This window comes from Cervus canadensis, chromosome 7, assembly GCF_019320065.1.
Source record: "Cervus canadensis isolate Bull #8, Minnesota chromosome 7, ASM1932006v1, whole genome shotgun sequence".
In the NCBI taxonomy this organism is placed as follows: domain Eukaryota; kingdom Metazoa; phylum Chordata; class Mammalia; order Artiodactyla; family Cervidae; genus Cervus; species Cervus canadensis.
The window spans coordinates 81,084,939-81,106,813 of record NC_057392.1 but is presented as its reverse complement, the minus strand read 5'-3'; the positions used below and the strand labels follow the sequence as shown (position 1 = coordinate 81,106,813).

General features: G+C 41.8%; 1 protein-coding gene and 1 long non-coding RNA gene across 2 annotated transcripts; one reads left to right on the top strand and one right to left on the bottom strand.

The window, feature by feature from the left end:
• Positions 1–1,485: 1,485 nt before the first annotated feature.
• LOC122444986 lies at positions 1,486–14,193 on the bottom strand. Its single transcript, XR_006270408.1, has 3 exons — positions 12,692–14,193; positions 9,120–9,350; positions 1,486–1,887 (listed from the first exon to the last, which is right to left on the bottom strand). It is a non-coding gene; the product is annotated as an uncharacterized LOC122444986 (long non-coding RNA).
• Positions 14,194–14,500: 307 nt separating this feature from the next.
• C7H3orf80 (chromosome 7 C3orf80 homolog) lies at positions 14,501–15,463 on the top strand. Its single transcript, XM_043473886.1, has one exon. The coding sequence runs from the start codon at positions 14,585–14,587 to the stop codon at positions 15,323–15,325; it is 741 nt and encodes a 246-aa protein (XP_043329821.1). The 5' UTR covers positions 14,501–14,584; the 3' UTR covers positions 15,326–15,463.
• Positions 15,464–21,875: the final 6,412 nt, after the last annotated feature.

Genomic DNA, 21,875 nt, shown 5'->3' with positions numbered 1-21,875 from the left:
ATGTGCTCAACTACTCAACTATATATCCCAGATCCTTCCCAACCAGGGGTAGATGGATACACAACTCATCCTCACCAACATGGAATAAATAGAATTGTTTAGGTAGAGCTTCTAGGAAAGCTCCGTACAGCAAGCACAGACACAGCTAGAATATACTTTCTGTTTCTTTATTTTGATGCACTTTTTATATTTTGCCCTTCTTTTTCTTCCTGCCTGAAATTCAGATATGGAGTCTGGAGGTAGAGCTGATGTTTGTAACCACGAGGCATCAGGATGACATCACAGGACTGCTTACCAGTTCTGTGCTGCTTCCCACTGGATTTCTTTTACACGAGGTGATAAGAGCAACAACACATTTGTTTAAGCCACCATTTCTTCAGGTTTCCTATTTCTTCCAGTTAAGTAAGATCCTAAATGTGAACCAGTCTGAACTAAACTCTCTGAACCAGTCTACTACAGAAGCAGTAGGAGAATCCTGACTCCTCTCACTAAAAATACACATTGGATCCCTTGACTCCTTTTGTGCCTCAAACCACATTCTCTAGTTTCCCTGGAGGGTCCCTAGAAGGATAGAGACTGTGGAGTACGCAGGCTGAGATCCTGTGCCTTAATGAGCACAGCAAAAGGGTAATGTTGCCCGTGGTTTGTACCCTAAAGGGAGCTTCACTAGCCTCCCACTGCAACTGAATTCCCCTACCCCACCTCCAGTATGAAACCAGTTACATATCCGAAATGACCCAGAAAAGCACTTATATCTACATGCCTAAATCGCCAAATCATGGCACATGTTATTCCTCTTTTAGGTAATGGTTTTTCATCTTCTCTCAACTAATCAAAATTCTCCAGCTCCATATGAAGTTTCCAAACGGGTCCAACGTGGTTGTAATCACACAAGTGCCCTAGCAGTAGTGACAATAGTGAGGCATTCTGAGAAGAATGTTTATGAGACGTGTTTGAAACACCCCCAGGGATTCACCAAAAAACTGGAGTAAGTTATCCCAAAACTCAGATTCTTAGGACAATAATAAGCATTTGTTACCTCGTGGTTCCTACAGGTCAGGAATTCATATGGGGCATAGCAAATCTGACTTGATTCTGCTCCTCAAATTCGAAGGCCTTGACTGGAAAACTCAGAGGCAGGGAACTGGAATCATGGAACAACTCATTCTTTCACTTGTCTGGAGGTTGATGCTGGGAGCCCTACTGGGACCGTCAGCCAGAGCATCGACAGGACGCTTCTCCAGGTGGCCTGAGCATGGTTCCAAGAGTGAGTGCTGCAAGAGATAGAGCCAGGTGGAAGTCATACCATCTTTTATGACCTACTGTTGGAAATCATCCAGAGCCACCTGTGCTGCATACTATGGGCTCAAGAGGAAGGACCATATACCCCACCTCTTGATGGAGGCATGTTAATGTCACATTATAACAGCATGTGAGATGGGAGATATGTGTATATATATATCTTATATACTTATCTTTGGAAAATATGATCTACCACAATGTTGAAATAATTTGGGTGCCTTACTTTTATACCAGAGGGTGGAGGTGGCGAGGAAAGGCAAGAGGTAGGAAAATATGGTTATTGTCATAGACCTGGGGAAAATTGAATTACCTCTCAAATTTACAGTTATATGTATTCTCAGGCTCTTGCTATCTTAGTCAGTTTGGGCTGCTATAGTGCAGTATCATAGCCTGCAGGTCTTATAAACAACAGAAATTTATTTCTCACAGCTCTGAAAGGTGAGAAGCCCAAGATCAGGGTGCCAGCATGGTCAGGTTCTAATGAAGGCCCTCTTCAGGGTGGCAGACTGCCTTCTTCTCATTTTCTCCTCATGTGGCAGAAGGAAGCCAAGAGAGCTCTCTGAGGTCCCTTTTAAAAGGCACTAACTGAAAAAAATTAAAATTAAAAAAATAAATAAACAAATAAATAAAAATAAAAGGCACTAACTGTTCCATTCATGAAGGCTCTACCCTCATGACCTAATTACCTTCTAAAGGCTTTGTCTCCAGTATCTTCACACTAGGGGTTAGGGACTTCAACATATGAACTTGGGGGTGATATAAACATTTCCTCCATCACACCTGCATTTATTCTAGATCTTTAGGCTGTAAGAACTGCTATACACACTTTACATTATAATGACCCACAGTGCTCAGTGTCTTTTTTTGTCCCAGCTCCTCCTTCAAGCTTCAGTTTATAATTCCCCTCCTTAGTAGAGTTAATCTCCCCTCCCCAGGGGAGTGCTTCCTGATTCTACTCCTTGCCCTCTTTGCCAGGCTCACGGAATTCAAGACATCATTTTTGCAGCAGCCAAATACTTATATGATTCCCAGTTGACAGTAGTTAATATCAAATGTTGGTGGGGCACTATTTAATATTCTATTCTCTGATGTTCTTTTAAGCATCTAGTATTTAAGTGTAAGTTTTAAATTATGTCTAGAAGTATCTATTGACTCACTGTAACTACAAACCCAAGATGTAGTAAACATGCTCAGAAGAGCTTGCCAAGATGTTACTTCTAAGAGCCTATTAAGGAGCTTTAATATTTTATTTTGGATTATGCAGATAAAGTTTATAAACAAGATTGTTAAAAAATAACAGGGATGAGAAGCCTTTCTATCTCTTTATATCTGAGTAGAGGGAATAAAATGGGAGTTTATATCTCCACCACATTGGCTGAGGACTAGGTCCATTCCTATTCTCCCCAGGTTAATACAGAGACCCATCCCCACCCCACCCGCAACTACACATCACTTCTCAACAACGATCAACATCTACTGAGAGCTTATCATGCACGAGCCACTTGACATACATCATCTCACTGAATTCTCATCCTGAAGAGGATATCATTATCACGATTTCACTAATGGTGCAAACCGGTGGCAACACTTGGATTTGAACTCGTATCTGTCTATTTCTAAAACTCACATGCTTTCAACTACCCCACACACTCTGTCTGCTATGCTATGGTAGGTCATGAGCTAGAGCCCTGCTAGGGTCAGCAAGGAGCGCATCAGGTAAGCCGTCAAAAAGGTTTCCCTCTAGGAATGGCAAGGTCAGAGTTCAAACCCTGGTTCTTTGTGGTTTTTTTTTTTTTGCAACTTTGAACAAGTCACTCTCTTGACTCTCACTTTCTTCTGCTTGAATCTATACATTATATAATATATAATGCATGCAATGAGCATTTACTCTGCACTAAGCACTTTGGATTAGCTCATTTAATCTTCACATAAATTAGACCCTATTATTACTCCCATTTTATCGAGGAGGAAACGGAGGCTCGGAGCAATTAGGTGACTTGCTCAAGGGTCCAGAACGAATGGTAGAATCAGATTTAAATCCAGGTGTGGCTTACACTCCTAACCATGCAGCATAATTGTCTCTGCTAACACTTTTCTCATTTGTCTTGTTAAAATGAACAAAATAATATATGTGCAAGCATTTTTGTAAAAGTTAAGCATGAAACAAACGTTGTGTTTCTGAGCTGTTTTTAATCTGGTTATGGTAGGAAAATTGTGCTGGAAGAGGGGCTCTGTGGGAATAAATGTCCCCATAAATACAGGAATCTAGAATTCTGGCGCCAGCACCACTATACTCTCTGGAACCAAAGACAGGCAGCCAGAATGCTGTATTATTAGATAGTTCCACTTAACAGCATCCATTTTGTTCAGCTTTAAGAAAAAGTAAATCACGGTTAAATGTCTTTCCGAACCGCTTTAATTATAGATTAGCCTTGTCAATCTTAATAAAATTGTGCCTTGTGTTTGAGATTTATATATGGAAAAGTGCTCAAAAGTGATTACTTTTATTTCCCAAGCACGTCATTTAGAAAATTGTTATATTCACAGCTTGATCCCTTTAACTCTATTCTTACTCAGTTTTAATCTAACTCTTGTCTAAAACTAAATCATGGCTCCATGATACTGAACAGTTTATATGTCACATTAGTGACATAGTCATTGATTTTATATTTCTGTCCAGGTAAGTTGATTTTAAGCAGAAACAGTGAGGACCCAGCACTAAAAAAGGACATTTACTTCCAAACAATCTGCTTTTATTATATAAGATGAATTTTTAAGAATTAAGAAATCTTCAAGATTCCTGATTCTAAAGACTGCTCTTAATTGATGGTGAACAGCCCTATTTTCTTAATTAGACTTAGTTAAAGTAAATAAGTACTTACTTATTTACTTATAAGTAAAAGTACTTATAATAAGTACTTAATTAAAAAGTAGTACTTGCCTAAACTATGTAGGGAAAATCCAGTCTATAGGAAATCAGCTTATATAAGAGAATCCTAACTCCTCAAAATATTAACTGGAGTTTCAATTAAGAAGGAAAAAAAATTGCAGTGGAGAGAGTTCCTTGATTATGCAAGTTGGGAAAATTCTACTTTATATTGTTTCCTTCTTAGAGAATCACAATGAACCTTAATTCAGGCTCTAAAAAATCCTGAAGCAGTGAAACATAATTTTCTGTAACTGGGCATTTCCCAAACTTACTTGACCACAAAATGCTTTTTCCAAATAATAATAACATACCATAGAATTCACGCTCTGTAAGACTTTGGCAGTCTATTATAATTGATTCTGAAATAAAAATGACTGAGGCATGTGACCAAACCACTTCAACTTCCCAAGACAGGCCATGCTGAAAAGTTCAGCTACCTATGAATATAATTTTTTACCTAGAGATTAATCTCTTCATTAAAATTTATTTCATTGAAGTATAGTTGATTTACAATATGTTAATTCCTTCTGTACAGAAAAGTGATTCACTTATACATATATATACATTATTTTTTCATATTCTTTTCCTTTATGGTTTATCACAGGATATTGGATATAGTTTCCTGTGCTATATAGTAGGACCTTACTGTTTATCCATTCTACATACAATAGTTTATATATACTAATCCTATACTCCCAACCCATTCTCCTCTAACCCCCTCCACCCCCCACCCCCGCCCAGTGAATTCGGTGATGCAGAATAACATATTCAGGCAGATCCCCTGGAGAAAGGCATGGCAACCTTCTCCAGTATTCTTGCCTGGAGAATCCCAAGGAGAGAGGAGCCTGGTGAGCTACATTCATGGGTCGCAAAAAGTAGACGTGACTGAGCAACTAATATACACACAGAATAACAAATTGATGGAAAACACACTTCAAAAACCCTACAAATTGAATTTAGTGTTATTTATAACACATCTTACTTATTTATCACATCTTATTCCAGAAAGAATTTGCTGTAACACATAACACTAATACAAATGGTGAAATATAATGGAATCAATCAAAAAATAAATTGAATGATAAAACCAAGGCCAAATTAAGTAGAAACAAATATGAGGTGGGGGCAACCAGCACAAATTATACAACTAAACTTTAAATTTAGTTCTGAGCTCTCCAGCAGCCAAAACCAAAAAGGATTCACGGCCATTTACATAATTACCATGATGAAAAAAGAGAAAGCTTCGACAGGTTCATAAGGAAAACAAGGCTTTGTTGGATTGAATTCTAAAAGGAATCATTCAAAAGGGAGAATTTCATGGAAGATATAATGCTTCCAAACTGTTTTCCAAATTCAGTAACAAACTTATGTGGCTAATTCTGATAGCATTGCCAATGATAAAGCTCAGGCCAAATATTAAATTTTGTGAAGTTAATGGCTTCCATTTGTCTTTGGCTGATTCAGGAAGACAAGTTACAAATCTAATAAAGTCATGAAAATCCTACAACAAATTAGCTTTGTACTTCACCATTTTCAGAATTAAACTAACAGGCAAGAAAAGATAATGAGCTCTTTTTGGTTAAATAATAATAGTTAACACTTACATAGAGCTCTCTATGTGCCAAGCAGTGTTGTAAGCACTTTCCATGTATTCATTCATTTCATCTTCACAACTCTATGAGGTCAATATTATTATACCATTTACTTTACAGATGAAGAAATGCAGACCCAGAGACTATGTGCCTAAGGTCACAGAGCAGTATTAACACTGTCTGCTTGTCACTTGCAATTGAGGCCAACTTTTCCATATGGATGGAAGCCAGTCTTTGGCAACAGAGTGAAGAATACTATTCCCTTCAATCTATACAATCAGAGGAATCTTGTGATTTGTCATCTTTATGTCCCTAGAGCTGGAGAAGGTGGTTCAGCGGCACTCTATCAGTCAAGTCCGACCGGAAAAACAAACCATTCTGGGGACTTAAAACAGAATGAAATACAAGAGACTGGTTACACAGCAACAGCTCAGAGCCCTCAGGAGATGGGGAAGTAGCCTGGTGATTAGCAACAGAAGGAAGGAGGAAGTGTTCTTATGGGAGTCTGGGGGCTGGGGTTGCCCACCGCAGACCTACGGGAGCATGGGAGAGCTGCCAGAGGCCCCACTCCAGCTTCTTTCAACTGCCCTCCATCCTCCCACTGGCTGAACCCTGCCAGAATCCCACTAACAGGAAAAGGCCCCCTCCAGGGATCAGCCCACCTACGTCATAAGGCAGCCTTCCTATGATACAAGATTAACAATCCTGTAAATGTTGAGGAACAGACCTAAAAGCAAAAATGCCCAAGACTGGCCCAGGTACTAAAGTTAACATGTTAAAATTGTGTCTTCCAGTAGCTGAGGCTAAAGGGTTTCAGAAGGCAGGTCACGGGGTAGATACAGGCTTGTTCTCTAAATTCCTGGTCTAGAGACGCTAACAAGGGGGAAATATTCTTTTTGCTTGAAAGAATACATACGTAAAATACTCCATTCTGCAGGTAGCAAAACCATGGTATTGTTACTCAAGAAAGGGCTACAGGTTGAAAATATAAACAGAGTCATCAGTTCAATTCAGTCGCTCAGTCGTGTCTGACTCTTTGCGACCCCATGAACCGCAGCATGCCAGGCCTCCCTGTCCATCACCAACTTCCGGAGTCCATCCAAACCCACGTCCATCGAGTCAGTGATGCCATCCAACCACCTCATCCTCTGTCGTCCCCTTCTCCAATTGATTCCATAAAAACACATTTAGCACCTATGAGGTTCAAATTGCCAAGGCAGAGATTCCTAAATGATGTGGCCATGGCTTTCTGGAGTGCTGTAAGCTCTTCACAGATGTGCTCCCATCTCTGACGGGTCCATTTTGTCCCAAATGAGCCCCACGCATACAAGGTGATGCCTGTCCCATGGAATGATGAATAGAATGGGTCGTATGACTCATGGTCAGCAGTATAAACGTTCCTGCAGGAAGAAGGGTGACCTAACAGCAAAAATCGTGCCTATAGTAAGATGATGTGTTGACAGGAACAAGTGAGAACTCTCAGCAGCACACAGTCAAGCAGACAGGAGCACAGCTGACATTCAAACAGCATAGCAATGGGGGGACGGCAGTGTGTGAGCAGGGGAACTCTTCAGGTGAGCTTCCCAAAGCACTGGTCAAAATGGCACCAGTTCACAGAGAGATGGAAAACCACGGCTCTACAGGTGCCCAGACACAAAGTCTACCGCCATGAACGGGTTTCTGAAATCCCCAGGATTAACATATGTACCCAATACCTAAAAGGTGAAGTAGAGAATGAGAACTGTCACAAATGAGAGATAATGTGAAGAGGATTCTGAGAAGAAAGAGATAATTTCCAGCTGGGGTCAGTGGATTTGGAGATGAATTGTATAAATTTTGGAGAAGAAGTGACATTGGGAGCTGTGTCTTATATGTATTTTTTTAATTGGAATATAATTAGAATACAATTCACAATGAAGTGAATCAGCTGTGTGTGTGTGTGTGTGTGTGTGTGTGTGTGTACACACATATATTCCCTTTGGACCGCTCTCCTACTGACCCCCCACCCCCACCCCACCCTCTAAGTCATCACAAAGCACCAGAGCTGAGCTTCCTGGGCTTTACAGCAGGTTCCCACAAGCTGTCCCTTTTACACATGGCGGTGTGTGTATGTGAATGCTAATCTCCCAGTTTGACCTACAGAGATAGAAAAAGAGAATTACTGGTGGAGGGCACAGCAAAAGGGAAAAGGCAATATTGCTAAAGCAGGGGGTTTGGCTGCTGTCTCAGGCAGTCATTTATTGAAGTAAAGGGTATAGAAAGGAAAGACTGAAAAATCAAGATGAAAAGGAAATTTAAGATTACACCTAAGAGGCTCTTTAAAAATTCATTGTTGCATAAATCTTCAATGAAAACTGTTAACGGCAATTTTGGATATTTGATTACATTCACTATATTTTAAGGCAAGTCTCATTGAAGAGTTATCCCATGCCATTTTACATTAGAAGCAGAGTGCTGGGTCAGGGCCCCGGTCCTGCTGCCCTGTATCTATAAGGTCACATGCAGGATCCTGAGCCAAAAACATGCACCTCACACTATCTAGGGCTACAGAGAATATGTGGAAGGAGGTATTAACCACCAATTTCTCCTTGTAATGAAAGAGAGGCAAAGAATATATTTCTAGCTTCGAATTAAAATAATGGAGTGTAAAAAAAAATTAATAAAATAAAATAATGGAGTGTAAAAATGTTTCACCTTATGAAATTATATCATTGTATGAAATAATTTCATGCTATGTGATTTTTCTGCCAGTGTGAGCATTTGGCTGGTACATCAGCTTACTGACAGATATATTCTAACTGCAACTATCTGACCATTTAAAAAAGTATGAGTGAAAAAGAAATTTATTCAGCTGACATAACTGCAATTCTAATTTCAGATCTTCTTGGTCTCACTAAACATCTCTCATATTTACAGTTTGATTTTTAATCTTCAGCAATAGAAAAGTTTGCCATGAGAAATTAACTGATGAATTGTTATAAAGCAAAATTAAATATAGAAAGCTAAGTCACTGACAGCTTCCTATATTCATTTTGTGTTTCAGAACCCAGTATATTCTTATTTTCTGAAGCATGTACCATTAGCATATCAATGTGAATTAGATGACTTAGTTCATGTAAAGAATGTTACAGAGTGAAGGAGGGGAATGCTTTTTTTTGTTGTTGTTTTCAGAAATGCATACAAAAATAGCTGGCCTATCACATTATTACCTGAACCATTATTAATGGGTTACCGAAAGTGGCCACAAAAATGACAGAAATAAAAGCTTTATGTCCTCAGAAGAGTCTCATACTTACGGTCTAGAACAGAGTCCAGCTCTGTTTTCCTTATAAATGGGCTCTTAATGCATCGGATGTTGGTGGAGGGAACACAAAGGAACAGGGGTTCCTTTGCCTGGTGCAAGTCATTGAGGTGGTATGAGGCTTCCCCATTCTTTGTAACCAGACTTGGACTCACAAAGCTTGGATCCCACTTTCAGCACTGCCAACAACTTCCTCTGTGATTCAGATGTTTTAACCTCTCTTCACCTGGAAAAAGGTATAAATGATGATTTCAAACCATTTCATAAGAATGTAGGAAGGAGAGAACACAACAATGCATGGGGAAATATTTTGAAAGCTGAAAGGCCAAATACAAATGAGGATGTTATAATTTTCCTAAGAGCCTGAATACACCCAACCTTTTGTTTCTAGTTTCAAGCATGGGAGGAAGACTTCTATTTCCTTTTGTGCCTAAATTGAGCAAAAGATACAAACCACCTTGATACTTTTGAATTGTGGTGTTGGAGAAGACTCTTGAGAGGTCCCATGGACAGCAAGGAGATCAAACCAGTCAATCCTAAAGGAAATCAACCCTGAATACTCATTGGAAAGACTGACACTCAAGCTGAAGCTCCAATAATTTGGTCACCTGATGCAAACAGCCAACTCATTGGAAAAGACCCTGATGCTGGGAAAGACTGAAGGCAAAAAGAGATGAGGGTGGCAGAGGATGAGATGGTTAGAAAGAATCACTAACTCAATGGACATGAACTTGGGCAAACTCTGGGAGATAGTGAGGGACAGGGACGTGCTGCAGTCCATGGGGTGGCAAAGAGTTGGACATGACTTAGCGACTGGAAAACAACAATCTCATTTTGACTTTTCGTCTACTTTGAGCATTTGACTTGAAGAAGCCTTTTTTGGGCAAGCTGCCAACTCATGGAGCTGAAAGGAAATCCAAACTTCACTCCAAGTCTGGCTAGTGTAGATGGAGAGAAGAGAAAACAGTGCTGGAATTTCCAGTCTCCAAGGAAAGATTGAGGAGGACTGCAGAGGAAACTATGGTCACATAACCTGTTACAGACCCTACAGGGAACCGGATTTGGTTTAAACTTGAACAGCACTGAGGCATGACTTGACTCTACTTAAAACTAATCTTTGACAGAGTCTCAACTGCTGAGGCAGAAATTACACAGGCTTTGCCCCAAGCATAAGAGATGATGTGTGAGAGTCTTCCCACCCGGGGAACTGGTCCCTGTGAAGGTTCCTCCGCCTGGAGTACATGGCTTCTCCTAGTTTTGCCCTTTCTTAAGGAGCTCTTTCTTAGGGAAAGCTTTCCAGCTGACACCCCCACCCCACTTCAATCCAGATCATGTCCAGTGTGAAAACTCACAGACCCTGCACTTTTTTTTTTTTGGCTGCACATGCAAGGTTTGAACCCTTGTCCCCTGCAGTGGAAGTTCAGTGTCTTAACCACTGGACTGCCGGGGAAGTCCCTGCATTTCTCTTTTATAATCATTGATCTTTGTTTGGAATTAGTGATTTATTAATTTGACTGATTAGCTCTGTTGTTCTCTCCCCCACCCCTACCTCCTCACCCCCAGCAAGCTCCCTAAGGACAGGGAAACGTTTGATTTTATAGTGTGCCCAGAACAAAGTAGAATGCTCAGTTCAGAGTGGGCCTTCATTAAATATTTATTAGATGAGTGATGAAAGCAATATGATTTGAAAAGAATGTCAAAGCAGAATATCTCAGATCACAAATCATTTCTAGGTAGACACATTTATGCAGATATACACTATTTACCCATAAAACCCTCAATGTACAAGGCCATATTGCACAGGAGGGAGACCATGAAATGAGGACATTAACCAATCAACTGCACATCCAAAAGGGGGTTCTTAGAAACCGAATGGTTTACAAGGTCCTAACTGGCCATGTTTAGACCTTTTAAAGGAGGGACGTGAGAAGAGCAGAGTCACTGCTTTCCAGGTTTAAAGGCACGAACTCACAGCAGACCTCAGAGAGAAATTCCCTTCGGGACCAGGTACCATATGAGACGACAGAAAGTTGCATGATGGGGCCACCCTGTCTTTTTCAAGCTGTTAGGACACTTCCAGAAGCATGTGAAATAGCAGCCAGCCTGCTTGTGTTCTTTTTACTTTCTTCTGTTCTATAAAGTTGAAAAATGTGGCTTACTTGGCATTCATTCACATGAATGTAAATAACAAGGAAGATAAATTTTTCAGAAAATATTCTTCAAGCACCACAGCAAGATAAAGCAGTTACTTGTTCTTAAACTTGATTAAGCTGTACTCCAAGAGACCATGCTTTTTGGACAAATTCAGTTCCCATCCCCTTCCATCAGTCCTTTTTTTTTTTTGCACTTATTTACACACAGTTTGGTGCCAATTTTCAACAAAATAAGGTTTCTTTTTAATTTCTATATTGTGACCTTCCTTTATCTTTCAATTATTCTATGGAACATACAATTAAATTCCATCTTCCTCACTAAGTGGCTTGAATTTATGACTTCCTGGGAGCTAACACATTTATTTGTGTGTTAGAGAAATATAAAAAATAAGGATGCTGAGTAGTGAAGATCATGGGGTTTTTTTGGTGCTTTTAAAGCTATAGAGTTTCTTTTCTTCCCTTCAAAAGGTTGTACACAATAAATTACATGGCAAACAAAAATGAATTAAGTGAGACTGAGAGATCAGAGAAGAAATAAAGAGGCGCCAGTTTCTGTAGAGGGTCTTTAATGGCTAATGCTTTGGGACTATCAATTTGGAAAGGAAAAAATCAAATAAAAATCCATTCCATACTCATTTTGCAGACCTCATCCTTTTCTTTGTTTTCATAGAAGTAACTCTGCCAATATTCTATTGTATATAGGATCTATTTTGTTTTTCTACTGTGTCCTAATATTCTGCAAACAAATTCTAACTCTCTTAAAGGCAGACAGAAATTAAACAAATTAAATGCTGTTTGTTAAGTAATTTCAAAATAAGGATAAGCAGGACACTTTCACTTATGCATTGTCAACCATACAATTTCCCCTTTACTTTCACCATTGCTCCTACTATGACTAGCAGAAATCCTAAAAGATCAGATAATAAAAACCCAAAGAGGTCTTCACATTTTTTTCAACTTCATACTCAGAGCCCATCTCAAGCTATGGACTGCTTTCATCCTTGAGATTGTTTGAAACCCATTAATTCTTCCTTTGGGAAAGTAAGAACAAGCCATGATCAGAGAGGAAACTGCCATTTGTTTCCCTCTGTGGAATATCTCCTTTACTCCATTTAGTAGCAGCTGGGGCTGAAGACATGGGTTTATTCCATGCTGGGGAGGAATAATTTATTTCTCCATAATGGTGAGTACCTAGCAGAGTTCCCTGAACACAGAAAATGTCCAGTGCAAATTTGGCGAAAGAATGGGTGAATGAAAGAATAATATAATTTTCATTGTTTTAAAATGAATCATTTCCACGCTGTTATCTTACTACAGTTCAAAGTCCCTTGTTATCCAGTCTTTACAAAATAGGTTTTAGGCTTCCCTATAGAGAAACAAGGGCTTCCCAAGTGGCTAGTGGTAAAGAACCCACCTGCTAATGCAGACGATGTAGGAGATGTGGGTTCAATCCCTAGACCGGGAAGATCTCTTGGAGGAAGGCATGGCAATCCACTCCAATATTCTTGCCTGGAGAATCCATGGACAGAGGAGCCTGGCAGGGTAGCAATGAATTAGACACCACTGGAGCAACTTAGCGGGCATGCGTAGTAAAACAAACTATGGCAGAGAACTATCCTGGCTTTAGACAGGCTTAGAAAGAAGGACTTGTCTCAACTAAGCTTCACATGAAGTAGCTTTGTCTGAGGGACACTTCAGAGCTTCTCCAGGAGGAGGGATTGCTTTGGAGTGTGTGGCAAAAGTAAGGTGCTCCCAGCTGCAGAAATATTTAGAAGGTTTTCATTTAGGAGGAGCAATGAAATGTCTAAATCAACCAGCACCCTTCACCTTGTTCCATAAGGTTATTAGGGAGATACAGTGTGACTTACTCTGAGAGAAATCTTGGCTTTTACTGACCTACAGTTGAGTTTCCTGTGTCTCTATATTTTTTCCTTTGCTTTTACTTTTTTCTCTCGATGACTACGGAATTTCCTGTTTGGTTTCTCTACAAGGGACCACGTGTTTAGGGGTGAGGGAATGAATAAATCCTAACTCTACAAAGATGACTGTTTCAGACAACCTTAATAAAAGCACAAGTCCCTAGCTTCTTCACGGTGCCACCTTCTTTTAAGAAGCTGCTTAAGGCCACCACCCAGCAGAGACACCGTGTCAAGGACCACGTAACTGCCAGCCCTCCTTTTGTGCCAAGGTGCTTAACCAGGGAGGGAGTGGTGACTACGCGACCCCATGCGCTTAACTGGAGCACAGAGGCCCTTAAAGGCCAACTTTGCAAACAAGAATAACCTTGAAAAAGACCCTTCAGACTCAGATCAATGCTCAGGAACGTTGCCAAGTTCCTCTGACATTCCACGGATGTGTTACTTACGCGGGAGGAGAGGCCTCCTTCCACCCCAAACCCAAATCCCTGTTCTGCCCCTCCAGTGCAGTGGGTACTTGTCGGATGAGCCCTTGGGAAAATAGGTGCCCCTTCTCTCCTTCGTCGGCGTCAACTCGGGTCACCTTGGCCGAGTCCTCCCTGTCCCTCTGTGAATACTTCCGTGGTGCCGTGACCTTAGCCTCTCGGGAGAATTCTCTATGTGCTCTGGAGATCTACTGAGGGTACTGGATTCCCAGCCCTCTGGATCTGCCTGAAGGGAAAACCATCCTGCGGTCCCCAACCCTCCCAAGCTCTGGGAACGCTGCGGGGCTGCGCTAGCCTTTATTGGTCATCATCTATTTTTAATCAGAAAGATCACAAGAAGGATGGTAAGCGAATCCCAGTCGCAAGTCAATTTAAATAACATTCCTGGGGAAATTCAATCACTTAAAACCGAGACACCTACGCTAGCAGGAGCCCCCGCCCGTGTGGCTGGGAAGAGCGCGACGGCTGAATTAATCAAGATCAGGGGGCTCCCAGGCTGCGCGCAGAGCGTTAACCCTTCCAGCCCCGGAGAGTACCAAGAGGGGCTTGGTCGAGCGCGGCCGGCCGGGGCCAAGATGCCCAGGGCAGCCCCGCGCGGGCTGCCTCTGCCATCTTGGGCGGTTCCGGGCGCCCAGCGCCCGTCCGGGGCGGCTGGAAGCGCGGGGTTGAGGTCAGAAGCTCAGGAGGCAGTTCGGGCGGCGGGAAGCGGCCGCCTCCCGCAGCTTCGGCGCGCCTCGGGCTCCTCCTTCCGCCCAAGCGTGGCCGAGTGAGCACTGCTCCGGCCGCAGGTAGCAGACGCGCGGGAGGCGGCGCACAGGACCCGAGCGGAGCGCCAGGGGAGGGGCCGACGGACGAGCGGACGGACGGACCTCCCGCCCCGGACCCTAGCGACGGTCCGCGCCGGCCATGTGGGGCCCCGGGGTCGCGGCCGAAGGCCTGTCGGTGGCGCCCGCGCCACCACCGCTGCTGCCGCTGCTGCTGGCGCTGGCGCTGGCGCTGGTGGCGCCCTCGCGGGGCGGCGGGGGCTGCGCGGAGCTGGCGTGCGGCGAGCGGGAGCGCTGCTGCGACGCGGCCAACGCCACCGCGGTGCGCTGCTGCAAGCTGCCGCTGCACGCCTTCCTCGACAACGTGGGCTGGTTCGTCCGCAAGCTGTCCGGGCTGCTCATCCTGCTGGTGCTCTTCGCCATCGGCTACTTCCTGCAGCGCATCATCTGCCCCAGCCCACGCAGGTACCCTCGCGGGCAGGCGCGGCCGGGGCCACCGGGGGGCGCCGGGCAGCCGGGGGCTGCGGGGCCGCCCGACGACGAGGACGACGACTCGCCCGAGCTGCTGCGCGACGAGGCGGCCGCGGGCTCTCAGGACTCGCTGCTGGACAGTGGCGGCGGCGGCGGCCGGGGCCGGGCCGGCGGCGGACGCTCGGCCCCCTCCTGCGCCTCGGAGCACGAGCTGCGCGTGGTGTCGCCGGTCTTCCTGCAGCTGCCCAGCTACGAGGAGGTCAAGTACCTGCCCACCTACGAGGAGTCCATGCGGCTGCAGCAGCTCAGTCCCGGGGAGGTCGTGTTGCCGGTGTCGGTACTCGGCCGCCCGCGAGGTGGCGGCGCCGGGGAGTCCGACGGCGGCGGCGAGGGCCGCTTCCCGCTCATCTGAGCACCCGCGGCCTCGCGAGGACCACGCGGACAGAACCGGGCCGGGGGCTGCGGGTGGGACGCCACGGCCCGGGTGGCCGCGGCCGCCGCCAGTTGCCTGAGACCCCCGCCTGTCGCCCGGAGACTGGGTTGGGGCCACCCCCAGCCCCGCTTCCCCAGGGAGGTTAAGTTTCCCTACATTTCATTCGGTTCAAGGAAACGTTAGGCTCGCGCGGCGGTGCAGACCAGCCCGGCGCACAACTTTGGAGGACGTCGCCGCCCTCAGCCTCCCTTCGGCTGGCTTGTGTTCACTCGTAAGTGCCTGCTTCGCGAATGAGAAGACATAGGAGCCTCCGGAGAAGGGCAGTGACCATTCGGGATGCAGGGGAAGGGGCGCAGTGCCACTCCTTTCCCTCTCGCCTGGACAGGTGGAGGTCTCCCAGGGTGGGCGGAGGGCGAGGAGGCGAGCCCGGACTGGAGACTGCTGCGCGCGGGTCTGGGCCAGCAGCACCTAGGTGTGGGCGAACCCTCCCTCGCCGAGAACCCCCCCAAAACCCTCCCGTGTCTTCTGGGCGCAGCATAGTCACAGCTCACAGATTGGTAGGGGGACAACCGTGATATCTGGCTAGTTGCTGTACTTAACACGGCAATTACGGCACATCCAAGACTATACTCATAATAAGGTACAGTTGAACTTTTGGTTTTTCAGTAACTGGGAAGATATTTATATTTATTTGTCTTTTATTTTTATATTTTTACCATGTATTCAACGCATGGTATTTCTGCAATTCATGACAAGGTAATCGTCTCAGCGCCTTTTTTAGACCTTAATGGCCCAGAAATTGTCTCCCTGTCATTATTGTTTCATAAAATGCTGGATATTATTTCATTTACAACGGAGAAAAAGAAGAGGCATGGTCAAACAAGAAAACATTATGTGATTAAAAACATGAAGGATACCTTATTTTCACTATTTGAGAAAAATATATTTTATTTTTAGTACTGTGGCATAATATATAACTTTTATAATAACTATACATTATGTATGTAGTCTAGGTGATAGTTACGTGTAAAATGGATTGATACATGTATACCGTACTACAAAGCATGATGTCATACACTTTCCCTCCATTTTTCATTTGGAATACACTTCACAACATGGTACAAAACATAAGAATTTGTTGTGACTTGTAACTTTTGTTTAAAGCCATAATTGTGCTGTAAGGTATTACAGAAGGATTCAGTCAACCTCTCTTAAGAAAAAAATGTCATTGTGTCAGTTCTACCATTCTATGAAATGTCCTTTAAGCAAATGGTAATATAAAATAATGCATTAAAATGCATTATGTATAATGTACATATGCATATTGTCTATGTACAGTACACACATTGTATATCTTATAATTATTACAGTTTGTGATTATCAAGAAAGGGAAAGAAGGAAAATAAATTTAAAAGGTTTTTCTGCTTAGGGAAGGATGAATATTACATTGAGAAAAATTACACAGTGGACCTCACACGTGTATTTAGAAAAGTTGTTCTTATGATTGAAAATTTCTGACAATCCTGAGAAATCTTAAAATATCTGTATTAGAAAAAATTATTTAATTACTTTAAACTTTTTAAAGCTGATTGAAAAAGTATGAGAGTTCTAAGAATCTTAAGATGCCTGAATTGTAAGAGAATGGTTTATTCTAAACTTCTAAAAGCTAATGACCCTGTCATTAAAGTGAATCATTTGAAGTGTACTAAAACAGAAAAACATTAAAATCTTTCTCTGTGTAAATTGTATTAGATGTGTAACTATATGGTACTGTTTTAAAATGTGAAATGTGTGTCTTTATCATTTAAAAACAAGTTTAAGCTGTGAATTGGCAAAGCATCAGGAGTTGAGACTGTATCAACTTTTACTAAGAATGGTATAGGGTTTAATGAAATCACGTTATATTGAATGATCACAAATATTAATGTTACTCAAACACTGTACATTTTATTTATATGTGGTTGTCAATACCACCCACCATTCAGACAAACCAGAAAGTTGCCTTATTCCTTTAAGTGATTTATCCTTTGAGGGCACACTTTTAAAAAAATCACCCATATCTGAAACATCAACATGAATATCCAAGTACCAGTATATAAAATATATCCTCCATGTTGTTACTACCAGTATCTTGAACTGTACAAAAAAATCTTGTGAAAAGACACATGATATGAATCAAGATGCTTTTCTCGTACCAGCTTATGAAACATTTCTCTCCCTAGAATTCAGAACGTGACACCAGTCACGTGATGAGATTCTGCTGAATTTTAAAAGAGTTTTACACTTGTTTTTTTCCTACACATCATACAAGCCTTTATTCACATCCCCCAGTTCAGTAAAAAAAAATGAGTTTGACTCTACTTTGGTTTTTTTCTTGTAATTCACTGATTTACCAAGCACAATTCTGTTCAGGCATAATTTTGTGGAGGAAAAAAAATACTGAAGAGCTATTTTTATTAGTGATAAATGAACATATCTCATGGTAATGCACACACATATTTCACCTACCATATTAATACACACAGAACCCATGTGTTCACAATGCTAGAATATCCAGATAGGAACATTTTTAAAGCACTAATGGCAGTATCTTGGTGTTAAGTTTTATAGATTTCACCTGGAAGTTTTTTATTGCATAGAACTAGTAGAAAAATGGAAATGTAGAAAGTAGCTTTATTCTTTCACCTGAAAATAAATCATGATGAAATGCTGACTGTACTTATTTTTTAATATTCTTCTCTATATAATGTAGAACACAGATAAATCTACAGAGATACAGACATATCTACATAGATACATAGTCTGTGACATAGTTTTTGCAAGGCTGCTACATAGATGCAAACCTTAACCAAAGTACCTAGAAATGCCAGATTCTCCAGTACTAACTGACTTTTCCTCCTGATTTTCAGCTATCGAAGTAATTCACATACTAAAACATTTTTTGTTTTCATTGACTTCACATGACTAGGGAAATAATGGCTCTGGATATGGTAAGAATCCATCTGGAATGAGAGAAAACATGATTGATTTTCTAAATCGTGTGTGTGTGTAATCACCAGTTGCTTAAAAGCAATTTATATTGGTGTTCAACATCATAACCAAGGGGAAAATGTCTTCTTGAGATGTAATGATAGTTTTAAGAAACCGTTAATTGCCACATTCTGCAGATATGCATGTGCTTCAACGAAGGAAAATGGCATTGGCAATTATGCCAAAGGGCATGAAGTGTACTGTATAAGGAAAACAAGATTCAATTGTAAAGGCCGAAGGGAACATTAAGGAGATGGCCTCAACAGTTTAAAAGGCAATATGGTAAGTATCTTAATGTTCTACTTTATGTATATAGTTTCTCTCAAGTGAAATTAATAAAAGAAACAATCCAGAACTGAAACTGATGTGTTATAAACATGAATATTGTGTTCAGATTTATATAGTATTCTACACTGACTTGTAAAAATTTCACGAATAATAATTTGAATTTCAAGATTGAGAGACGCAATGATGAATTGTTTTACTTTGAACAACCCAACATTAGCCATCTCTGCAAGAATGTAAGTTGCAGACAACCAATCAATAATAGAATATTTGGTAAGTTTATGTTGAACTCACTGGTTTAAGTTTATGTTTTCATCCTGATTTCATCCATTGGTGAAAAGGCTAACGTGGCAGGCTAAGGGAATGTATTTTATCAGGCAAACATTAAATCAGTAACCAGCTAATTGCAAAAAACAAAGACATCCTTTCTTCCATAGAAATGGGAAGGATGTCTTAATTCTGTTTTCTTTAATTTTGCCTATAAAGTAATAAAATCAAATAAAACCAATACCTTTGATTATACTTAAATCCATAGAGAACTTAATTTTACTTATTTATTCTCTTTTACTTACAGAATTCACTTAATTTTATGGTAAAAATTATTCTATGGGATATTTAGGCTTGCCATTAAACTAAAGATTATCACTTTTTTCCCTCCTAGCTAAGCACCTTCATTGTCTTGATATCTTCTAGTTCTTATTTTCTTTCTTTGTGTGTTGTTCTTTGGATTTTCAGTAGATGATTTCTCTAAAACTCCCTGGTGGTTCAGACGGTAAAGTGTCTGCCCACAATGCAGGAGACCTGGGTTCAATCCCTGGGTTGGGAAGATGCCCTGGAGCGGGCAGTGGCAACCCACTCCAGTACTGTTGCCTGGAAAATTCCATGGTGGAGGTGCCTGGTAGGCTACTGTCAATGGGATTGCAAAGAGTTGTACACGACTGAGCAGCTTGACTTCATCTCTTAGAACTCCAGGTTGCTCTTTGCTATGATTTAATGTCACTCCAGTTATGGCTTGGCTTTTTGCATGAAGTTTCTTCTTTTGGTAAAGCAGTATTTTCTAAGTGTTTCCTTCGTATTCTATTTGAATCTGACTTCTATAGGTTTCCAGTTTTGAACCAGGTGGTTTTTCCCTTTTATCCACTAATTGATTCTAAACATGTCTCCCTTTGTTCTGATCTACAGAATTTTCTCTTTCACACTGGGCAGAAGATCAAATCTTTGCAGCTCTCTAGCAAAGACTTTAATTTTTCTAGTTTTCAAACACAATAAATCTTGATTTACCTCTGTCTTATTGCTGCCTCTTTGTTGGCTACATTTGTTTCATCAGACAAAGGATTAGAATCTTCTAGATACACTTCTGTTTTATTTTGTTTTGTGAATTTTCTGTATTGACCAAAGATTTTACCAGATAAAATTAATTTTGATTATTTTCCTCGGCCTTCAAAGTATCTTCTCTTCATTCCACTTTTCTCTTGTAACCTCTTTGCTGGTTTGTCACATTTCTCCATGTGCGTTAGCCAAGTTACCAGATTCCTGTAGATTTATACCAGTTTTACTTCTTCCCCTGATGTGATGGTCTCTGTCTTCTGTTTCATAACTCTATCTTCTGAGTATTTTTTTTTTCTTTTTCGTGGCAGTTCTTCATAGTATTCTTCTCATATTTCTTTATTTCAATCTTTTCTGTTGATGTAAGCAACTGAGATTAGAGCTCTGTATCGGTTCCATATCTGTGTCTGGCATATAGGGATGTTCCCTGACTCAGCTTTTCTTGAAAATTAAGCTCATGTTTCTTTACATTTATCTCTCTTCACACATTAGCGTTTTGACTAGACAAATGTTTAGACTTTTAAAAAAATCTTTTTGTTTCTTAGGATAGATATGGGCTTCCCTGGTGGCTCAGATGGTAAAGAATCTGCCTGCAATGCAGGAGACCAGGGTTCAATCCCTGGGTCAGGAAGATCCCCTGGCGAAGGGAATGGCAACGCAGTCCAGTATTCTTGCCTGGAGAATCCCATGGATGGAGGAGCCTGGTAGGCTACAGTCCATGGGGTCACAGAGTCAGATACAACTGAGCAACTAACAGACACAACAGGATAGATACAGTTCTTTGACTTGGGCTTCCCTGGTGGCTCAGACGGGCCCAGACGGTAAAGAATCTGCCTGCAGTGCCAAAGACACAGGTTCTTTGACTTACTATCTTGCATGTTCTTTGGCTACGTGTCTTCAATTTCAGAGGCAATAGTTTAGATTCATATTCACGAGGCTTACAAGAGGAGTTTTCTCTTTCTAAATAAATTTATTTATTTATTTATTTGTGCCAGGTCTTAGCTGTGGCCTGCGGCATCTTCATTACAGCATGTGGGATCTTTCATTCGAACTCCTTATTAGTTGCAGTTTGTGGCATCTAGTTCCCCGAGCAGGGATCGAACTCAGGCCCCCTGCATTGGGAGCACAGAGTCTTAGCCACTGGGTCACCAGGGAAGTCCCAAGAGGAGTTTTCTTGAATGAGATCTCCTGGCCTATCCTTATTTTTGTTCACTGAATCAAAAATATGTCTTTGGATCCACTATGGTCCACTCCCAAGCGTGTCTTCTGTTTGGATTCTGCCGTAAGTGTGTGCAGTCCAAAATCTTCAACTGCATTTTTTTTGATTCAATGAAGTACTGATAACTGTTGACTGCAGGTTTTCTTCTGCTATTTTAATAAGTTTTTTGTGGTCTTCTACATTTTCTTCTGTGTGTAATTTTTATTTGTTTTATTTTTGGCTGTGCTGGGTCTTCCCTGCTGCGCAGTTTTTATCTAGTTGCAGAGAGCAGGGGCTACTCTCTGTTCACTGTACATGGGTTTCTTGTTGCGGTGGCTTTTCTTGTTGCAAAGCACAGGGTCTAGGGCTCATGGGCTTCAGTAGTTGCAGCTCCCAGCCTCTAAAGCACCAGCTCAGTAGTTGTGGCATACGGGGTTAGTTGCTCCGTGGCATATGGGATCGTCCCAGACCAGAGATAGAACCTGTGTCTCCTGCATTGGCAGGCAGATTCTTTACCACTGAGCCAGCAGGGAAGCCCTACCTTTTCTTTTAATTGAAAAACATATACACTCTGTAGTTCTAATTTTTTTTTCTATTACTTGGTTTTCATGAGTAGAATTTTTCACATCTAAAAAACCTACAGATGTTTGAGGTTTTCCTTGTAATATCTCTGATATATCTGACTCCTTC

Coding starts and splice junctions, on each gene's coding strand:
- C7H3orf80 (XM_043473886.1), top strand. CDS start 14,585: ATGTGGGGCCCCGGGGTCGCGGCCGAAGGCCTGTCGGTGGCGCCCGCG.